Genomic DNA, 21,693 nt, shown 5'->3' on the forward strand with positions numbered 1-21,693 from the left:
CTCAGTCTTCTGCAGAGGTGCAGGCAGGCCAGGGTGCAGACTCAGGATTGACGCTGGAGTGGAGCCGTTTGGCGAGAAGCCTGGCAGGCCCGGTGGCGTTGTTAGTGGGCCCTGCCCAAGCCAGGGCCTAGCTCCAGAGTGGCGTGAGGGAAATGGCAGGCTGGGTGTACAGCACGTGGTTGTCACCACTTGAGATGCCTGCATGGAGTTCTGGCCACTCCACTTTGTTTGCATCCAGCTTCCTGCAAATGTACACCCTGGGAGGCAGCAGATGGTGGCCCGAGTGCTTGGCCCTTGCCACCCATGGGGGAGACCAAGGTTGATTCCTGGGCCTCTAGAAAATGAACCAGTGGATAGGAAGGAGGTCTGTATCCATCTTTGAAATAAAATGAAAATAAAAAGTGAATGGTGTTAAAAATTTAAAACTTCCAGAGAGACCCCATAATGGGCCTTAATTCTAAAAAGTGAACACCTGCTATTTAGTAAGTTTGAGGTTAGCAGTTTTTTGTGAATTTTTCCCTGAAAAGAATGTTCTTGGCATTGTATGGTGTCCTGTCTTCCACGTTCTGAGCTGGCTTCCTTACCCTTGCCACTGTCATTTACTTAACCCCGTCGTAAAGGTGTTCCGAGGTGTGTGGCTACCGCAGCAGCACTGCAGTGTGTCTACGAGCAGCCTGCTACCCTGATGCTACTCTGGACGCAAACTCCTGCTGGTGGCGTGGGCTGAAGGCTGGGGCAGCAGTGGCAACGGGACGTTGTGTCATCCCCCTCCCTCCCGCTTGAAGATGGGAACCTGTAAAGATGGCTGGCTCGTGGGGGGTGCAGTCTGACATGAACTTGGCTTAAGGACTTTGACCTACACAGAGATGTGGCCTGCAGAGGAGGGGGTCACAGCTTCACCTTGGGGTTCACTACATGTACTTGAACACTTGTTTTGTGAGCTTCCTGTAAGGACGTTTTGAAACTTAACACTTGGCATCTGAAGCCAGATGGCTTCTGTCGGAGAGCGGCTTCGCCAGGGGAGTTTGAAACCTCTGGATGAGGAGACTACAGTCACCTTGCTGCCATAAACTTGGAAACCCACTAGCGTTGGCTTTTACTTCTTATGTGAGGTTTATTTTTTTTTAAAGATTTATTTATGTATTTGATAGTAAGAGTTAACAGGAGAGGCAGAGAGAGAGGTTTTCCATCCACTGGTTTACTCCCCAATTGGCCACAATGGCTGGAGCTGTGCTGATCTGAAGCCGGGAGCCAGGAGCTTCTTGTGGATCTCCCACGTGGGCCCAGGGGCCCAAGGACTTGGGCCATCTTCTGCTTTCCCAGGCCATAGCAGCTGGATCGGAAGCAGCCAGGACTGGTGCCCATATGGGATGCTGGCGCTGCAGGCTGTGGCTTTACCTGCTGTGCCACAGTGCCAGCCCCTTTATGTAATGCTTTGATAAAGACACATTGTCTGATGATCAAGTCAGCTTAATTGGTATATATATATTACCATAATTTTGTGATGAAAACGTTCCAGAACCACCTTAGCTGTTTGGAAATAGACAATATGCTGTTAACCTTGCTGTGCAAAAGAATAGGTTTTTTGTTTAACAGGAAGGGAGAGACTTTGTTGGTTCACTCCCCAAATGGCTGCAGTGGCCAGGGCTGGGCCAGCCAGGAGTTTCATCGGGGTCTGTCACACAGGTGGAGTGCAAGCACTTGGGCCAGCCTCCGCTGCTCTCTGCACACTAGTAGGGAGCTGGATCTGAAGTGGAGCAGCCGGGACTCAACCAGTAACTATGGGATGCAGGTGCTGCAGGAGGCCCCCTAACCTGCTCTGCCCCAGGATCAGTGTTTTCCCAGTATGCCCTGGGGCGCAGTTTCATCTCCTGTTAGCACTCCTTGCAGGGACAACATCCCATGTGCGTGCAACCTAACCTTTTACAGCGAAGCATCCTACCAAATGTCCTAAAGTTGTATCCTGTCACATCTTGGAAGTCTGGGTAGGAGGTCCAGTGTGCTCCAGTGGCCCTGCGGACTGTCCCCCACGGCAGAGTCTGCCTATCCGGGCTAAAATCAGGAGACATGCGCGTTAAGCAGCGTCCCCTCCACCCACTGGCCCGCAGCCCCTGGCATTTCCGGGCGTTTTCCGAGGGCTCTTTCTGCGCCCGCGTCCTTGAGCTAGACGCCCGCTGCCTAGATCCCGCAGCCCGCCTGTGATCCCGTGCCTTTACCGCATGATCTCTTCACCAGTTAACATGAAGTGACTGCGGCCATTGCGTCCTTGGACACAGGACCGGGCTGTGATAAACTTTACCCCGCAGTCATAACAGTTGTTTCCTCGGGCACGGTTCCCACTGGGACAAAGTTTTAACGCTTAAGCCTCAGCATGCCGGCCGGCTTGCGGCGCTGTTGCTGGTTGCCCTTAGTAAAGATGGCGGAAGGGGCGCTTTAGGGCCGTTCCACTGCGGCTTCCGTGCCCTCACCTGACATGGCGGCCTCTTGGGCCCGCCCCTTGGCTTCCTCCCGCCGGGTTCCACGACTCGGTCCCGATGGCGACGGCGATGGCGGCCACTCGCGGTCTCCGCGACCTGCTGATGCGGCGTGAGTCACTTCCTGACCTGTGGGGATCTGTTGTGCTGTCCAAGCGGCTGTAGGACCACTCGGGGTCACGGAGGGTCCTCGCGCCCCCGCCTAAAGGGTTACTCATTACAGTCTGGGGGCACTGATGACTCCATGTCCCCATGGGTCTGGAACCACTGAACAGTGCACCCCTGATGTTAAACCCAAGTCTCCGAGGGGCCGTGTTCCCCGCCTGTGGGGCCCTGGTGCGCCCTCTGCTCTCAGAAGCGCTGTGTGCCCCCTCGGGGGTCCTCAGAGGCCCTTCCTTCCTCTGTCTCCCTAGGACTGGCAGCTCCCAGCTGCCCGGGCTTCAGCATTGGCCTCCGCCCGCTGGGCACCTCCGCCCACGGCGAGGCCCCCAGAGCAGCCCCCTGCGAAGCCCCGGGCCACAGCTACGAGTCCCTCCTGGTGACGGCCGCCCAGAAGCATGTCCTGCATGTGCAGCTGCACCGGCCCGACAGGAGGAATGCCATGAACAAGGCTTTCTGGAGGTCTGGCGGCCCCCGGGGTGGCCGGGGTGGGGGACAGACGGATGGCCGTGAGCCGGCGCGGCCCCTCATCCCTGGCTCCTCCGCAGCGAGATGGTGGAGTGCTTCAACAAGATAGCCCAAGACTCCGAGTGCCGGGCCGTGGTGATCTCCGGGGCGGGGAAGATGTTCTCGTCAGGTACCTGCGGCGCCGCGCACCCCGCCTCCCCGCGCCTGGCCACAGAGCCGCGCTCCCAACTCGCGCCTCGATCCTTTCTTTCTTGAAGTCCTCACTTAAGGCATTCAGCTCTGGAAAGTAGCCGGCCAGAGCCAGAGCGCGTGGGCTCCCAGCCCTGGCCCTGCGTCCTTGACCTCTGAGAGCCTGTAGCCAGGAGCAGAAGCGCGTGGGCTCCCAGCCCTGGCCCTGTGTCCTTGACCTCTGAGAGCCTGTAGCCGAGTTGGCCTGGCGCTCCCGCTCCCATACCCTCGCCTGCTGGGCTCGCCTGCATTCTTCGCATTTCAGCTGTCTGTTCTGATTTCCATGGGGTTTATTTTAAAAATGTTCTATTTCTGTGCTGAAGTTTCCTTTCTGTTTGTCATGAGCTTTTTTTTTTTTTTTTTAATTTTTCTTTTTGTTTAAGATTTATTTTATTTATCTGAAAGAAATAGAAGAGGAGGAGAGAGAGTAAGGTCTTCCTTTTGCTGTGTTCGCTCCCCAAAATGGCCCCAACCACTGGGGTTAGGCCAGGCCAAAGCCAGGAGCCAGGAGCTTCCTCTGGGTCTCCCACATGGGTGCAGGGGCCCAAGCACTTGGGCCATCTTCCACTGCTTTCCTCCATGCGTTAGCAGGAGCTGGATCGGAAAAGGAGCAGCCGGGACTCGAACCCTCACCTCTATGGGATGCTGGTGCCGCAGGCCGAGGCTTACCCTGCTGTGCCACAGCGCCAGCCCCTGTGAGTGTAGTTGTAAGGGCTGCTTTAAAATCCCATTCTCCCAGGTCTGACATCTGGGCCTTCTTGTGGCCCGTCTCTGTTTATCATCTTTTCTTCTGAAAATGGCTCTCACAGGCCTGTGTGTGTGTTTCGAGTCAGTTTGCACTGTGCTCTGGGTATTGGCGTGTAGCAATAGGGGGTTGTGCAAACTCCAGATTCCATGACACAGTTATATCTAACATGCTGGGACATGGTTATATCCATCACTGGTGAATTTCTTGTTTGAGCAGCTTAGTTGCAATTACATTTTCTTGTGCTGGGCTGCAGGGATGGTTCCCAAATCAGCATGAGATTTGGGCACAGGTTGTTAATTTATTTATTATCGATTTTAAAATATCTTAAATGTGTTTTCATTTTATTTGAGAGACAGACTGGGAGACCTCTTCCCTGCAGTTGGTTCATTCCCAAGATGCCCACAGCAGCCAGGGCTGGACCAGGCCTAGGTCAGGAGCCAGGAGCTCCATCGGGGTCTCCCATGTGGGTGGCAGCAGCTCCAGGACTTGCGCCATCATCTGCCGCCTCCCAGAAGCATCGGCAGGAAGCTGGATCGGAAGTGTGGAGTTGCCGGGACTCAAAGCGGCTTCCTGGCAAACAGTCACCCTTTGCCATGCCATAAACATTGTCATCCTAGTCTCCTGGTCTGAAGAACATGCGGTGCTACCAGCACCTGCCCCCCACCCCAGGTTGCCGTGAGGAGCAGGCATCAGGTACAGGTCGGGCAGCTACTGAGGTAGCCGCTGTTTCCTGTGATTATAAAAAACCACCAGGGCCGGCACTGTGGCACAGCAGGTTAAGCCATTGTCTGCAGTGCCGGCATCCCATATGGTTATGGGTTCAAGTCCTGGCTGCTCCGCTTCTGATCCGGCTCCCTGCTAATGTGCCTGGGAAAGCAGTAGAAGATGGCCCAAGTGCTTGTTACCCATATGGGAGACCCAGAAGAAGCTCCTGACTCTTGGCTTAGGTGTGGCTTGGCCCTGGCCATTGGTGGCCATCTGGGGAGTGAACCAGCAGATGGAAGACCTCTCTCTCTCTGCAACTCTGACTTTCAAATAAATAAATAAATCTTTACCAAAACAGTAAATAAATGCATAACGACAGGATAGCCCGAAGGATGTTGAAGCAGGCACAGGTTCCCCAGGGAAGGAGGCGGAGCTTCTGCATAATGATTTTTCCTGAAGATCTTCGTCATTGATTTTGGTTGATTTGAAAGGCAGAAAGACAGAGATCTTCCATCTGCTGGCCCATGCCCAGATGCCCACACAGCCAGGCAGGGCTGGACCAGGCTGAAGCCAGGAGACTCGAGTGTGTGTGAGCAGGAAGCTGGCATTAGAAGCAGAGCCCAGACTCAAACCCAGGCACTCCCCTGTGGGAAGCAGGTGTCCCAAGCAGGATCCGAATGCCCACCCCGCTGTGATTTGTTCTTGCTTTGGGCCAGCCGCCGGGGGGCCATGCTCTGGGGCCCTTCACTGCACTGGGCTGCCAGTACCCATGGCGCAGGTCTGGGCGGGAGTGGGGCAGGGAACCAGAAAAGCCGGTGAGCGGAGAGGAGCTTGTGCAAGGCATGGGCAGAGCCCTGGCGCGTCACAGGTGTGGCAGCCACAGGTGCCAGCAGGCGGCCGGGCGCAGACCCAGTGAACAGCAGGGGCTCCTATGACGCTGTCGCGTGCTAGGCACTGCTGCAGCCACCTCCAGGCCGCCATCCCCGAGTGCCCGCGCAGCCTGGCCAGCTGCCGGGGTCCATCAGCACTGGTCAGAGAAGACACCCCAGGCCCGAGGAGGAGGCGAGCTGGCCAGGGACCTGGAGCGAGTCCTGCCGTCCCGGGCCCAGCCCTGCTTGGAGCCCACACTCCTCTGACCTTTAGTTATTTAATCATTAGTAGTATTTTTACTGTTTTTAAAGAAATTATGAATTTGAAAGGCACAGTTACAGAGAGAGAAAAAGAGAGGTCTTCCATCCTCTGGTTTACACAATGGCCAGGGCTGGGGCAGGCTGAAGCCCGGAGCCTGGGGCCCCATCCAAGCACTTGGGCCATCTTCGGCTCTCCCAGGCACATTAGCAGGGAGCTGGATCAGAATGGAGCAGCTGAGACTCAAACTGGTGCCATATAGGATGCTGGCGCCACAGGCAGCGGCTTAACCCAATGCAGCAACACACTGGCCCTAACGTCTTACTTTTAAAAAATTTTATTTGGGGGCCAGCGCTGTGGCATAGATTAGCCATCTGCTTGTGGCACTGGCATCTCATTTGGGTGCTGGTTCAAGTCCCGGCTGCTCCATTTCCAGCCCAGCTCTCTACTATGGCCTGGGAAAGCAGTGGAAGCTGGGCCAAGCACTTGGGTCCCGGCACCTGCTTGGGAGACCTGGAAGAAGCTCCTGGCTCCTGGCTTCAGATCAGCCTAGCTCAGCCATTGCGGCCATTTGGGGAGTGAACCAGCAGATGGAATACCTCTCTCTGTCTCTTCCTCTCTCTGTTTATAACAATGACTCTCAAGTAAATAAATAAATCTTTAAAAAAAAAGTTTTATTTGACAAACAGATGGAGAAAGAAGTCTCTCATCCGCTGATTCATGGCCCGGTGCCCACAGCAGCCAAGGGGTTGAAGCCAGGAGCTGGGAGCTCAGTCCAGGTGTGCAGTGTGGGTGCAGGGACCCAGGTCCCGGAGCCGTCACTGTGCCTCCCAGGGGGCACTCTCGCAGGATGCTGGAGTCGGAAACCGGAGCTGTGGTTGTCCCACGTGGGCGGCGCAGGCGTCCTAACCAGTGGCTTAACCACTAGGCTGGACAACCACCCCTGGCCCCTCTTATTTAAACAGAGAAGCCCCGGAGAGCCAGGGCTGTGGCCAGCGTGGGACTGCCTTCTCAGGCTTGTCACACGGCTCGTCCAGGGGACGGACAGGTGAGGGGTGAGGACGCAGCCTAAGAGGAAGATGGTGACGGAGGATTCTGCTCAGGCCCCGCCCCCCGTGGCCCACGTGCCCCACACCCCTCTGACTGGGCTCCTCCTGCGAGCCCCTCGAGCCCACTGTCCCGGCCTCCCTAGTGGTCCTCACACAAGCCAGGCGCGTTTCCCCCACAGGGCTGCTGTTCATGCAGGGCCTGGCACCCCAGAGAGCCTGCTAGCCCCTCCCTCTCCTGTATACACATGCGCGCACACTCACCACCACTTTGTTATTTATTTTCATTTTATGAGTGACAGAGATTCAAATCCCCTTCCCCACTGGTTCACTCTCCAAACGCCCGCAACAGCCAGGAGCCCAGAACTCCATCCTGGTCTCCCGCATGGGTGGCAGGGACCCAAGCACTATGGCCGTTCCCTGCTGCCTCCCAGGGTGCGCATTAGCAGGGAGCCGGATCGGAAGCAGATGAGCCTGGACTGACCCCACGCTCCAATATGGGCTGCAGGTGTCAGAAGCTCGACCAGTGTGCCTGACACCGGCCCCGCATTGTCTTCATTGTTTGTCTTATCTGAGAGCAGGGGCTGTCACTGTTTGCTTTCTGAGCAGCCACTGTGTCCCGGGCCTGGGCCCAGGCACCGGGGAGAGAGCAGTGGACAGACACACACAGGCCCCTGCGTCTTGGAGCTCACATCCCAGAAAGAGAAGCAGGTGCTTAACCAGACCAGCACAGCGTCCGTGACAGCGAGATGTGTGGCAGGGCAGAGCCAGCAGATGGATGGAGGGGCCCCGGCCGGCCGCCATGCGGCAGAGCCACAGTGTCTCATAGTTGGAACGGTTGGAGGCCGGCCAGAAGTGATGGCTGCGCAGCCTGGGAGGTCCCAGCATGAACTTGGCATTTTATTCTGTTCTCTACTGGGCTGTGCACAGGCTCCCCCTGGCTGTGTGTGGGGAGCAGGCAGGAGCAAGGGGAGGGGCACGGAGGTTGGCTGGGGTCGGAAAGGTCAGGTTCAGGATTATCTTGAAGTTGGAGGCACAAACTCTGCACCCCCTGGTCTTCGCGTCTCAGGAAACATCGCCACCAAGACCAGGGCTTGTGCCCGTGGCTCCTTAGGCCGACAGGTGTGAGGGGGAGCACAGCCCCTGGAGTCGGCCGCATGGTCCCGTGGTCTGAAACCTCAGTGCTGCCGGGCACTTAACCTCTCTGTGCCGTTAACCCATCGGGAAGGGGTTGGCCTTGTGGCACAGTGGGTTAGCCACCTCCTGTAGTGCCGACATCCCACAGGAGCCCTGGTCCGAGTCCCGGCTACTCCACTTCTGATCCAGCTCCCTGCAGAGGAAGATGGCGCATGCGCTTGGGCTCCTGCCACCCTTGGTGAGGGGACCCAGATGGAGTGGTGGCCACTGGGGGATGAACCAGTGGATGGAAGATCTCCCTTTCTCTCTCTCCCTCTCCCTCTCCCCCTCTTTCTCTCTCTCTCTTTCCCATGAATAAATAAATGTTTTTAAGAAAATCAGTGCGGCAGCAGTAGCGACAGGACCAGGGCACAGCTTGCTGGGGCATGAGCGAGAGCCGGGTGCTGGCTCCCCTGTGTTTCAGGCCTGCTCCTGCTCGCAGCCCCTCGCGCGTGCTCTCTGGTGGCTGGGGGACTTTGGGCCTGCTGTGCCTGGCTTTGGGCCGCCAGCTGGGGCAATGGGTGGGGTCTATGAGGCTAGGTGAGCCCCCTGCCACCCCTTCACCAGGCATCGACCTCATGGACGTGGGTTCCGACCTCCTGCAGCCGCAAGGAGACGACCCGGCCCGCATCAGCTGGTACCTCCGTGACTTCATCCGCAGGTACCAGGAGACCTTCAGCGCCATTGAGAAGGTGACTCTGGGGCACCACGGGCCATCCCTGCCACCTGCCTCTCCTCCGCCAGCCCTGACCCCGCCCCTCCTGTTCCCTTCCAGTGCCCCAAGCCCGTGATCGCCGCCATCCACGGGGGCTGCATTGGCGGGGGTGAGTCTGCAGCCGCCTGCCTCCCACCAGGGTGCGCCCGCTGGGGTAGGGGTGGGGGGCTGCCCCTCCCTGGCCGCGAGCCTCCAGCCTCAGCTCTGTGGCTGTCGAGACGCAACCCCACCTCCCAGGAGGAGGGGCTTAGTGCTTGTGGTCGCTCAGTGTCCCCGGCTTCTGCCTGCCAGGTGTGGACCTAGTCACCGCCTGTGACATCCGGTACTGTGCCCAGGATGCTTTCTTCCAGGTGAAGGTAAGGCGCCCCCCCCCAGCTCCTTCCCCAGGTGCTGCTGGCAGTTGGGCAGTGAGCGATCGGCAGGGGCAGGGGGGCTGGGGGAGTCAGAATTGAATTTTTCCAAGGAAGCCTCGGCCGGCCGTGGAGGAAGACAAGGGCAAGGGGTCCAGGTGAAGTCATAGCGGGGAAGGGTGTGGCCAAGGGGGCAGGGGATGGTGGGGAGGTGGGCGGCAGAATGGAGCCCCCACGCAGTGAAGGCATTGGCAGGGACGGCCAAGGAGGCTTCCCTCCGGAGATGCAGGGCTCAGGCCCCCCCTCCCAGGAAGGGACCTGCACAACCCACTGCTGTCTGGGCCAGCCTGGTGCAGGCGCCCGACGGCTCTGCCGCCCTTGCCCCCGCAGGAGGTGGACATAGGCTTGGCTGCTGATGTGGGGACGCTGCAGCGGCTGCCCAAGGTCATCGGAAACCAGAGGTCGGCGGGATACGGCTGGGGAGGGAGCCGCAAGGCAAGGGGTCTCCAGGCCCCTGGGGTGAGGGCCGTCTGCTCACGCGCCCTGGCCTCTTGCAGCCTGGTCAACGAGCTGGCCTTCACCGCGCGCAAGATGATGGCTGACGAGGCCCTGAGCAGCGGGCTGGTCAGGTAGGGTCAGCGCCACCTGGGCGCGCTCCCCGCTCCCCGGGTCCGTGTGACCTCCCTGAGTGCTCATTGCTTTCTTGGGGACGGGGTGGGGGGTGGGGGGTGGCTCTTGCCCGGCTGCCCTCGGGCCGGGTCACTGGGGTCTCCTGCCGGCCGCGGGAGTGGCGTGGAGCCCTGCTCAGCCCTCCTGACCGCCGCTCCCTTCCGTGGCAGCCGTGTGTTCCCGGACAAGGAGGTCATGCTGGACGCGGCCTTCGCCCTGGCGGCCGAGATTTCCAGCAAGAGCCCGGTGGCCGTGCAGAGCAGCAAGATCAACCTGGTCTACTCCCGGGACCACACCGTGGCCGAGAGCCTCAATTACATGGTAAGGCGCTCGCTCCTGCCACTCACAAGCCGCCCGGCCCGCAGAGCGCCCCCTGAGGGCCGCGCGGCTGGCTCTCTGCGCGCGCCTGCGCCTCTGATTGGGCCGCTGCTGATCCTCCAGGCGACCTGGAACATGAGCATGCTCCAGACCCAGGACATCATGAAGTCCGTCCAGGCCGCGATGGAGAAGAAGGACCTCAAAACCGTCGCCTTCTCCAAGCTCTGAGGGCCTCGCCCTGTGCCTCCCCGCGCAAGGCTCCCCTCCGCTGGGGTGGGGGACGCGCGGGCCGGGGCGCCTTCCCGCACCTCCCAGGCCGTAGCTGTAAGGTGCTGGCCTCCTCATCCTGGTGATCAATAAAGCCTTGTGAAGAGCCGGTGCCCTGAGCGGGGCGGGGGAGGGGGGGAGGGAGGGGGAGGGGCGGGACCGAAGTCCCGAGAGTCCTCACCCTGCGGCTCAGCCTAGCTGCTCCGGTGCCGCCGCAGTCCGGAAGGGCTCCCCTGCGACCCAGTCTGGAGCCGCTGGCCTCTTTCCTGCAAGTGTTGAGTTTGCGTGTCCATGTATGGTCCCAACCTCCCAGGTTTATGGGTTTTTTTGTTTGGTTTGGTTTGGTTTTTTGGATTCCTTTTTTTTTTTTTTTTTAAGATTTATTTCGTTTTTATTTGAAAGGCAAAGTTCCAGAGAGGCTGAGGCAGAGAGACAGAAAGGTCTTCCATCTGCTGGTTCACTCCTCAAATAGCTGCAATGGCCGGAGCTGGGCAGATCTGAAGCCAGGAGCCAGGAGCTTCTTTCGGGTCTCCCACGCTGGTGCAGGGACCCAAGGACACAGGCCACAGCAGAAAGCTGGATCAGAAATGGAGCAAGGGCTCATGCTATAGTGCAGCAGGTTAAAAGCCCCAGCCTGGGGGCTGATGCTGTGGCGTAGCGAGTAAAGCCCTGGCCTGAATCACTGGCATCCCATATGGGTGCTGGTTCGAGTCCCGGCTGCTCCACTTTCAATCCAGCTCTCTGCTATGGCCTGGGAAAGCAGTAGAAGATGGCCCAAGTCCTTGGGCTCCTGACTTCAGATCAGCTCAGCTCTGGCTGCTGTGGTCATTTAGGGTGTGAACCAGCAGATGGAAGATCTCTCTCTCTCTCTCTCTCTCTCTCCCTCTAACTCTTTCAAATAAATAAAATACATATTTTTTTAAAAAAAGTGGAGCCGCTGGAACTCAAACCAGCACCCACATGGAGTGCCAGCACAGCAGGTGGCGACTTTACCTGCTATGCCACAGCACTGGCCCCCCGGGTTTATGTTAGGGATGAATGTAAAGAGACTACATGTTAATTTAGTGCCTTGTAGGCCGGCACCACGGCTCACTAGGCTAATCCTCCTCCTGTGGCGCCAGCACCCCGGGTTCTAGTCCTGGTTGGGGTGCCGGATTCTGTCCCGGTTGCTCCTCTTCCAGTCCAGCTCTCTGCTGTGGCCCTGGAGTGCAGTGGAGGATGGCCCAAGTGCTTGGGCCCTGCACCTGCATGGGAGACCAGGAGGAAGCACCTGGCTCCTGCCTTCGGATCGGCACAGTGTGCCAGCTGTAGCGGCCACTTGGGGGGTGAACCAACGGAAAAAGGAAGACCTTTCTCTCTGTCTCTCTCTCTCTCACTGTCTAACTCTGCCTGTCAAAAAATAAATAAAATAAAATAATAAATTTAAAAAAATTTAGTGCCTTCTAAAGAGGGAACTCCAAAAAAGTGCCTGAGAAATGGAATTGAAAGATAAGCTCATTTGTGCACAAATCATTTTCAATCTGTGTGTACAAGTATGCCAAGTCCTGCTCTGAGTATTTATTTTTAAATTCTTATTTATTTATTTATATCTGAAAGGTAGAGCAGCAGAGACAGAGAAAGGCAGATCTTCCATCCACTGGTTTACTCCCCAAATTTCCACAAGAGCCAGGGCTGGGGCAGGTGGAAGCCGGGAGCCCAGAACTCCATCCCAGTCTTCCACGGGGATGGCAAGGACCCACGGATTAGCAGGAAACTGGATCAGAAGCCGAGCAGCCAGGACTCCGTCCCAGGCCCTCTAACATGGGATTCAGGTGTCGGAAGCAGCAGTGGCTTAAGACCCACTGCACTGCGATGCCCGCCCACCAGACTCAGCTGCTGCCCCAAACGCCACCCCCTGAGTATCTGTTACTCACTGACTCCCTTCCAGGGTCCTCTGATGTCGATATTATCGCTGTCCCCATTTTGCGGGTAGGCTCATGGGCAAATGGAGGTTAAGGCTCTGACCCAAGAGCACACAGCCAGGAAGTGGCAGAGGTAGGACTGGAACCCAGAACCATGGCTCTGCCACCATTCATACAGCACAGCGTAGGTGCAGTGGTCCTTGTACAGGCCTGTTGGAGCCCAGAACTTGCAGTTCCTGGATACTTTCACCTGCGTCCACTGCCCACCTGTCCGGGCCACTCCCGCGGCCCTGCCCCGTCCCACCCTCCCTCTGCCAACACAGGGGCAGGGGTTTATGATGGTGATAAGGCCCTGGCTGGGCGAAGTCCGCTCCACCCACACTTCCTCTTTGCCAGAGGGTCCAGGGAGGACACTGGGGAGGCTCCTGATGGCCTAGGGCGTGCCCTCCAAGAAGGCTTGAACCTGGGAGTCCCCAAAGACGGACCCCTCAGACCCTCCCTTGGCAGCCACTCCCTGCCCCTGCTGTATAAGAGCCGCCTGTCGCCTGCCACCCGCCACCAGTTCCCAGTCCTGCGACTTCTCCCAGCACAGCCACCAGCTCAGCCTCTGGAGATGGCCTTTGTCCCTGCGCCAGGCTACCAGCCCACCTACAACCCGGTGAGATGCCGGCCCCCGGTGCCCCCACACCACCCACCCTGTGAGCCCCCGGGGCAGCTCACTGTGTCTCCAGGGAACCCAGAGCCCCTCTTCCTCTGCACCCCAGCCCCTCAGCCTGAGGGTCCCTCCTCCCTGCCCCCACCTGGGGGCCCCTAGCGGCCATTCCGGGAGGGGTGCAGGCTTCAGCAGGCCCACGGCCTCTGAGGCCCTTCTCCCACCCCTTCTGCAGACGCTGCCCTACAAGCAGCCCATCCCGGGTGGGCTCAGCCTGGGGATGTCCGTTTACATCCAAGGAGTGGCCAGCGAGCACATGAACAGGTGAGGCCCTCGCCGCTTGGCCCTGCTGTGGGTGACTTCTCCCGGAGCTGAGGGCTCCGATCTGGAGCTGGGAGGTGACAGAGAGGTCACACCGTGGGGAGTGTGGTGGCCTGAACTCGGGCCCTGGGTGCACACCCCAGCTCCGCCGCCCTGCAGGGTTTCCCCGTCCTCTCCAAGAATGGGCACTGGTTGGGCCTCCCCGTCCAGAGTGAGAGCAGGGAAGAAGCTGTACTGTGGCTGAGCTGTATGTAGGGCCCTAACCTGGCGTCGATAGTGGACTTGACCTCCAAGGTCCTTGTTTCTTCATTGGTTGCACGCACACTCTGTGCCTGGGAGCTGAGGACGGGACAGGGGCCCCTGCTCTCAGCAGGCAGACAGACCATCATGGTGACAGTAAGCGTGACAACAGTGTACTAGAGGGTGATGGGAAATAAGGGGGGAGGGGGAGGGGATGACATCAGCCCTTTAAATAAGGTGGCCAGGAAAGGCCTTCATGGGACCGGAATATTTTTATTTATTATTTATTTGAAAGGCAGAGTGACAGAGTGGGAGACACAGAGAGAGAAAGAGACCTTTCACCTGCTGGTTCACTCCCCAAATGGCCCCAACTGCTGGGGCTGGGCCAGCTCAAAGCCGGGAGCCAGGAGCTCCATCCGGGTCTCCCATGTGGTGCAGGGACCCAAGCACTTGGGCCATGTTCCACTGTTTCCCAGGTGCATTAGCTGGGAGCTGGGCCAGAAGACCCCTGGAAAGGGAGATTTTAGCGAGGACCTGGAGGTGGTGAGGGAGGGGGCCCTGGGGACAGCTGAGGGGAGGGTGCTGGAGCAGAAGGGACAGCCAGTGCCAAGGCCCTGGGGCAGCTGTTGGAATAACTGCCCGGAGGCTGGTGTGGTGGGCGGTGTGGAACGGGCTCTGACTCGAGTGTTCACAGGGTCCCGGGCTGCAGGCAGGAAGGCGTGGGGCCAGGAGCTGACGGATGTCAAGTGCAGGGAGCAGGGCTAGAGCGGGGGTTACAGTAGCGAAGTCGGGAAGAGGTGGGGAGGTGATCCAGGAGGAAGGTGTGGTGAGCGAAGGTTCGACACTGCCCAGGTCACCCTCAGAGCTGCTCCTGGGGCGGGGTGGATCAGGGAGGACTTCCTGGAGGCAGCCCGGGGGGACCCAGCCTTCGTGTCCCATCAGGTTCTTCGTGAACTTCGTGGTGGGGCAGGACCCGGGGGCAGACATCGCCTTCCACTTCAATCCCCGCTTTGACGGCTGGGACAAGGTGGTGTTCAACTCGCAGCAGGGCGGCAAGTGGGGCAGCGAGGAGAGGAAGAGGAGCATGCCCTTCAGCAAGGGCGCCCCCTTCGAGCTGGTCTTCACCGTCCTGGCTGAGCACTACAAGGTGGGGCCGCCTCCGCCCTGCTGTGTCCTCCCCTGTCCTCCCCTCCTCTCTCACTCCTCCGTGTCTCTCCCCTCCGGCTAGGAGTCTTCCAACAGTCCCACGCGGCTGTGTCCCCTTGCCTGCTTGCAAACCCCTCCGGCCGCTGAATGTTTGCAAGAACTCTGAGCGCACCGAGAGCCCTGCCCCTCCGCACTGCCACGGCTCTCCCCTCAAGTTCATGGCCTCTCACCGGCACCTTGCAGGGCCCGCCTCCCATCATTTCAGAGCGCATCCCAGACGCGCTACCATTTCATCCTGAGATACTCCCACGATAGCCACCGATGCCAGCTGTTCCTTAGCATGGTCACGCGTGCCTTCCCACACCAGTGCCCTAGCGTCCACCCTTCCCTCCTGGCCCAGGTCCCAGGAAGGCCCTGCAGGGGGCCGGCTCAGAGCATGCTGCGTGTTTTGACATTGACCTGAGTGTGGCCACGTCCTCTTGTTCATTCCCCGAAATATCCACAAACAGCCAGGGCTGGGCCAGGCCAGAGCCCAGAGCCTGGAACTCCATCTGGGTCTCCCCCATGGGTGCAGGGGCCCAAGCACTTGGGCCATCTTCCACTGCTTTCCCAGGCGCATTAGCAAGGGGCTAGATCAGACGTGGAGCAGTTGGAACCCAAACCTGCTCTCCTATGGGATGCAGGCATCACCTCCTGCCCCGCCCCGTGGCCTTGTGCAATGGAGACAGGCCCTTGTCCTGCCTCTGGGAGCTGCTGGGAGAATCACATGGTAGCACCACGTATGGCATTTCGCACATGGCAAGTGCTTGGTCCTGCACGGCCGCTCCCAGCTGTTCCCCGTCACGTAGCGCTGTGAACAGAAACCATGGGTCCCTGCAGTGCTGGGGGCAGGTGAACAAGGCCGGGTGCTCCTCCAGCCCCCCTCCCCACCCCTCCTTCGCCGAGCCGTGCTGCCCTTCAGTCTTTCCTGCGGTCCCAGAGATGAGCAGCGGCCCATTCCACAGATGAATAAACAAAGGCTCAGAGCGGCGGGTGACCTGGGCTCACACTGCCAGGGCATGGCAGAGCTGGCCCTCAAACCCTAGTTCCCTGCCACCCTCCACCCCACACCACATCCCGAGATCTGTGAGCTGAACTTTGACCTCAGCTTGACCTCTGACCCTGGGCTCCAGGATCCCTGACTGCGAGGCTGTCTCAGCTCACACTAAAGACTTTTAACCCCAAGTCAGAAAGAGCCCTGTTGCTTGCTTCTGGCTTCTGGCTTCCCAAGATCAAGGTGACCTCCAAGCCCTGCTCTCCAGGTGGTGGTGAACGGAAGCCCCTTCTACGAGTTCAAGCACCGGCTGCCCCTGCAGATGGTCACCCACCTGCACGTGGACGGGGACCTGCGGCTGCAGTCCATCAACTTCCTCGGAGGCCAGCCCACCCCTCACCAGGTGTGTGGTGTGCCCGGCCCCCTCCCTCCCTCCCTTCCCCCGCGCCTGCTCTGTGCCATCCCTGTGCTGGCCAGGGCGGCCCACGGCCGAGACAAGCATCGCCAGACAGTGGCAGCTGCAAGGCTTTGTGGCTGTCATGGGAAAGACGTAGGCGGAGAGGCAGAGGCAGAGAAGTGGGGGCTGGGATGGGGGAAACAGGCCGAGGGGTGTTGGGGCAGGCAGGATGCTGAAGTGCGGGAGGTTTTGAGGGTCTGATGGAAGGGCTTGACCTGGTTGTGGGTTTGGGAGGGCTTCCTGGAGGAGGAGGCATGTAAACCAAGTCAGGATGTGAAGATAAGGTTAAAGGATTCACAGGCAGCAAACATTCAGGCGGTTGCTCAACCTCATGACTCACCTGGGAAACTCAGCACCGCGCAGCGCCACTGCACACCCACCCGTGTGCAGAACGGAAGCCAAAGGCGCCCGGTGCCGATGGCCGGCACGCGCCGGGGAAGCTGACACCACTGTCCGTGGCCCCGGGGCGTGCGTGTGGGCGCGTGTCTGTGACGGCCCCAGTGCCCAGACACCGCTCCCAGGTACACAGCAGACAAAAAAGCCACTGACACACCCCCCCGGGCACACCCCCAGCAGCACCGTGTACAAACGCCCCCAGCAGACTGCACACTACCCACAGGGTCCGCGGCAGGGGAGGGGTCCCTGGAAGGCACCCTGGCCTCCTTCCTGGCCAAGGCACCTGGTGCAAAAACTCGGCATGGATTTCAAAACTCCTGCCGCGAAAGAACCTTCTGTCTTTATTTTTTTTTAAATTTTTTTAATTAATTAATTTTTTTTGACAGGCAGAGTTAGACAGTGAGAGAGAGAGAGAGAGAGAGAGAGAAAGAGAGAGAGAAAGGTCTTCCTTCCGTTGGTTCACCCCCCAAATGGCCGCTACAGCCGGCATGCTGAGCCGATCCAAAGCCAGGAGCCAGGTGCTTCCTCCTGGTCTCCCATGCGGGTGCAGGGCCCAAGCACTTGGGCCATCCTCCACTGCCTTCCCGGGCCACAGCAGAGAGCTGGACTGGAAGAGGAGCAACCGGGACAGAATCCGGCGCCCCAACCAGGACTAGAACCTGGGGTGCTGGTGCCACAGGCAGAGGATTAGCCAAGGGAGCCGCGGTGCCGGCCAGAAGTTTATGTCTTAACATTTTCTTCCCATGGCCCGTCTGGAGCCCCCGCACACACCGGCTATGGCCTCACAACTCAGCTCTCCCCAGGAGCCCGATGTCCTGGTCACGGGCCCATTTCACATATGCAGGAATTGAGGCACGGAGAGCTCAGGGTCACGGAGCTGGTGAGAAGCAGGGGCTCTGTGCCCTCACTCTTCTACCTTCGTGGCTGGGAAACCCCAGATGTGTCCAAACCGACACTGCGGGAACTCTGCACAGTTCACGGCAGGGTGGGAGTAAAAGAAGGGTTTGTTTTAGTGGGGAAAAAAATCAAACTCCATGGCTCATTTTCTTCATAAGACACATTTTCCATGACTTTTTTTTTAAAAAAAGATTTATTTATTTATTTATTTATTTATTTGAAAAAGTTACAGAGAGGCAGAAGCACAGAGAGAGTGAACGAGAGAGAGAGATAGAGGTCTTCCATTCGCTGGTTCACTCTCCAGTTGGCCGCTGATCCGAAGCCAGGAGCCAGGAGCTTCTTCCGGGTCTCCCACATGGGTGCAGGGGCCCAAGCACTTGAGCCATCTTTTGCTGCTTTCCCAGGCCATAGCAGAGAGCTGGATCGGAAGTGGAGCAGCAGGGACTCGAATGGGTGCCCATGTGGGATGCCGGCACTGCAGGTGGCAGCTTTACCTGCTATGCCACAGCGCCGGCCCCTCCATGACATTTTTTAAGGCCCTACACAAAGCTATTTTTTGTTTGTTTGTTTCTTTAGTTCTCAAATCAATGTCATTTTTAAGAATTATTCTTGGCCAGTGCTGCAGCTCAATGGGCTAATCCTCCGCCTGCGGCACCGGCACACTGGATTCTAGTCCTGGTCGGGGCGCCGGATTCTGTCCCAGTCGCTCCTCTTCCAGGCCAGCTCTCTGCTGTGGCCAGGGAGTGCAGTGGAGGATGGCCCAAGTGCTTGGGCCCTGCACCCCATGGGAGACCAGGAGAAGCACCTGGCTCCTGCCATCGGATCAGCGCGGTGCGCTGGCCACAGCAGCCATTGTGGGGTGAACCAATGGAAAAGGAAGACCTTTCTCTCTGTCTCTCTCACTGTCCACTCTGCTTGTCAAAAAAAAAAAATTATTCTTTATTTTCATTTTATTTGAAAGAGAGACAGAGACAGATCTTCCATGTACTGGTTCACTTCCCAAATACCTGCAAGAGGGACCTCGGTACTTGAGCCGCCATCTGCTGCCTCCCAGGTGCGCAGTGAGAGGAGGCTGGATTGGAAGTGCAGGAGCCAGTACCGGCAGCAGGCACTGCAGTATGGGATACGGCTTCCCAAATGGCATTGCCAAACGCCTGGCCATGGCAGCAGAGGTCATGGCGGAAAGGAGCTAATTAGGAAGAGGAGAAAAGGCGCCGAGGTTGTGGTGCAGCAGGTTGAGTCCTGGCTTTTGACGCCGGCGTCCTGTATCAGAGTGCTGGTGCTCGCCCTAGCTGCTCTGCTTCTGCCCCTGCTCCCTGCCAACGCGCCTGGGAAAAGCAGCAGAAGATGGCTCCGTGCTTGGGCCCCTGCCACCCCCGGGGGAGGCCTGGCTGGAGTTCCAGGCTCCTGGCTTGGGCCTGGCCCAGCCCTGGCTGTTGAAGCCATTTGAGGAGCGACTCGGCAGATGGAAGATCTCACGCTCTCGCTCTCAAATAAATAAATCATTCAAAGAAATCAATTTTTATTGAAAGAAGGAGGATAAAAGAGAAGGAGATGGAGAGAGAGGGTAAAAGTTAGGAAGGCCAGGGGACAGGGTTGCAGGCAGAAGGAAGCCCCTGTGAGGAGGCGGGAGAGAGACAGATGGAGACAGATCCTGGGGAGACCAGGCCCTTGGTCGCACGCCTGGGATGATGCCAAGAAACCTGTAGTTGCGGGGGCAGTGAGGGGTGAGGTCCAGGGGCCAGAACACTGCCGAGGGAAGACACGGACGCCAGCGTGGACCTGGCATTGTCTCAGAGGGTTAGGGTGAGGTGCACCTGCTCTGACCATCCCTAACCGTGGTGAGTCCCTCTCCGGTACTGGTCACCTGGGCCAGCCTCAGGTGCACGGTGGGGAGGGGCTGTCCTAGACAGACACCCTGTCCCCGCCTCCTCACCACCTCCTCTCTCTCTGCCCACAGAGACCCACGATGACCCCGGGTTACCCTGTAAGTACCTGCCGTGGACGTTTGGCGGCCTGGGAGGTCCTGGGGAGGCGGGAGGGCCTGCAGCCGCTCAGCTCTGCCGCCCTCTGTCCACCCGCATAGAGTCCCGGATACGGCCATCCTGGTTATGGCGCACAGCCACTGCACAGCCTGCCGGTGAGTGGGAGGGCTGTGGGGCGGGGAGAGGGGCCGGAGCCCAGGGGCACCTGTATCCCATGGGTATACCGTGGTCACTTGTGGACTGTCCTTGACTAAGTCGCTTCTTCCTCACTTCACAGAGCATGGAGGGACCCCCGACCTTCAATCCGGTATGGCGTCCCGGGGGGGCGGGCTGTGTGGTGGGCGATTTGACGGGAAGCACCCAGAGGGTGCTGGGGAGGGGTTGGGGCTGGCGACCCCGGCAGGGATGGGGGGTGGCGGTCGTTTCCCATTTGGAGCGGGACCTCGCCCTGAGGCTGACTCCTGCCTCTGAGAGAGGAGGGGGCCCTTGTTCTCTTCCCACAGCCGGTGCCGTTCACGGGGAGACTGCAAGGGGGGCTCACAGCCAGAAGGACCATCATAGTCAAGGGCTACGTGCCCCCCACAGGCAAGAGGTGCAGAGCCCAGGTGGAGGAGGACCCCAGCCCTCCTCCCTCAGACCAGGATGCCAGGCCCTCCGTCCCTCCTCCCTCAAACCCTAGGGTCCAGATCCCAGCCCTCCTCCCTGGGGTCAGGCCCTCAGCCCTCCTCCCTTAGACCCTAGGGTCTAGACCCCAGCCCCTCCTCCCTGGAGTCTAGACCCCAGCCCTCCTCCCTGGGGTCCAGACCCCAGCCCTCCTCTCTGGGGTCCAGGGCCCCAGCCATCCTCCCTTAGACCCTAGAGTCCAGACCCCAGCCCTTGTCCCTGGGGTCCAGGCCCCAGCCCCTCCTCCCTTGGGGACCCAGGCCCTGGACCCTCCTGACTGCACCTCCCTCTCTGCCCCCAGCTTTTTGATCAACTTCAAGGTGGGATCCTCGGGGGACCTGGCTCTGCACATTAACCCGCGCATGACCGAGGGCGTCGTGGTGCGGAACAGCCGCCTGAACGGCTCGTGGGGCGCCGAGGAGAGGAAGATGGCCTACAACCCGTTTGGTCCTGGGCAGTACTTTGATGTGAGTCTGGGGTCTCCTTCTCCACATCTCCCAGGGCTTCCATTCTGCCCGGGCCTCACACCCACGCCTTCCCCTGCAGCTGTCCATTCGCTGTGGTATGGACCGCTTCAAGGTGTACGCCAACGGCCAGCACCTCTTCGACTACGCCCATCGATTCCCGGCCTTCCAGAAGGTGGACGTGATAGAAATCCAGGGTGACGTCGCCTTGTCCTACGTCCAGATCTGACCTGTGCCCGAACCACGCTCCTGGGAAGACGGAAAGTTCCCCTGGCCTCCCTTCCGACCCTGATACAGGTGTGAGGCTGACTCGGGAGTAGGCAGCACTCCAGTCCCCTCCCTCCTCCCTCGGTTCAATCCTGCGCGGTCCATCATCCACCAGTCACGTGTCCAAACTTCCTCCCACCCGAATAAACCTCGTTGCTTCCCAGTCTCTGCGCACAACAGCCCAGGAGGTGGGGACTGCTATTGGCTGCCCCTTGTAACTGATGCAGAAACAGGCAAAGGGAAATAGTCACTTGCTCGAAGTGGCACAGCCCACAAAGGGCAGAACAGGATTCTAACCCTGGTGGTTTGGCTCCCCAGGCTGCACATGTGTCCACTCTGTGGTTTGTCATTCCATCCATCCATCCAACCATCCAACCATCGATGCAACCATCCATCTACCCACCCTCCATCCATCCATCCAACCACCCACCCTCCCTCCCTCCATCCATCCAACCATCCATCCACCCACCCTCCATCCATCCAACCACCCACCCTCCATCCATCCATCCATCCAACCATCCATCCACCCACCCTCCATCCATCCAACCACCCACCCTCCACCCATCCATCCAACCATCCACCCTCCATCCATCCAACCATCCACCCTCCATCCATCCAACCACTCATCCATCCATCCATCCAACCATTCATCCATCCATCCATCCATCCAACCATCTACGCAACCATCCATCTACCCACCCTCCATCCATCCATCCAACCACCAACCCTCCATCCATCCATCCATCCAACCACCCACCCACCCTCCATCCATCCATCCAACCACCAACCCTCCATCCATCCATCCATCCAACCACCCACC

The 21,693-nt window shown here is 59.0% G+C and overlaps 2 protein-coding genes across 2 annotated transcripts; both read left to right on the forward strand.

The window, feature by feature from the left end:
• The first annotated feature begins 2,522 nt into the window (after positions 1-2,522).
• ECH1 (enoyl-CoA hydratase 1) lies at positions 2,523-10,557 on the forward strand. Its single transcript, XM_051847044.3, has 10 exons — positions 2,523-2,586; positions 2,888-3,095; positions 3,182-3,270; positions 8,700-8,824; positions 8,908-8,956; positions 9,139-9,203; positions 9,588-9,658; positions 9,755-9,826; positions 10,037-10,187; positions 10,308-10,557. Exons 1-10 carry the CDS (start codon positions 2,535-2,537, stop codon positions 10,410-10,412), a joined length of 987 nt encoding a protein of 328 aa, XP_051703004.3. The 5' UTR covers positions 2,523-2,534; the 3' UTR covers positions 10,413-10,557.
• Positions 10,558-12,964: 2,407 nt separating this feature from the next.
• On the forward strand, positions 12,965-21,036 carry LGALS4 (galectin 4). The gene is given in 10 exon segments (NM_001082713.1): positions 12,965-13,010; positions 13,240-13,328; positions 14,508-14,712; positions 16,013-16,147; positions 19,455-19,481; positions 19,581-19,634; positions 19,757-19,786; positions 19,983-20,071; positions 20,444-20,609; positions 20,689-21,036. Coding segments are annotated over 10 exon segments (987 nt in total). The 5' UTR covers position 12,965; the 3' UTR covers positions 20,836-21,036.
• Positions 21,037-21,693: the final 657 nt, after the last annotated feature.

The sequence above is a fragment of the Oryctolagus cuniculus genome, chromosome 18 (genome assembly GCF_051225735.1).
Source record: "Oryctolagus cuniculus isolate XC-2025 breed Fujian yellow rabbit chromosome 18, ASM5122573v1, whole genome shotgun sequence".
NCBI classification, from domain to species: Eukaryota; Metazoa; Chordata; class Mammalia; order Lagomorpha; family Leporidae; genus Oryctolagus; species Oryctolagus cuniculus.

Excerpts from the sequence above, each read along its gene's own strand:
- ECH1 (XM_051847044.3), top strand. The coding sequence starts at position 2,535 with ATGGCGACGGCGATGGCGGCCACTCGCGGTCTCCGCGACCTGCTGATG. Across the intron at positions 3,271-8,699 it reads GGGGAAGATGTTCTCGTCAG|GCATCGACCTCATGGACGTG; the intron begins GTACCTGCGGCG and ends CCCCTTCACCAG. Across the intron at positions 8,957-9,138 it reads CGGGGGCTGCATTGGCGGGG|GTGTGGACCTAGTCACCGCC; the intron begins GTGAGTCTGCAG and ends TCTGCCTGCCAG.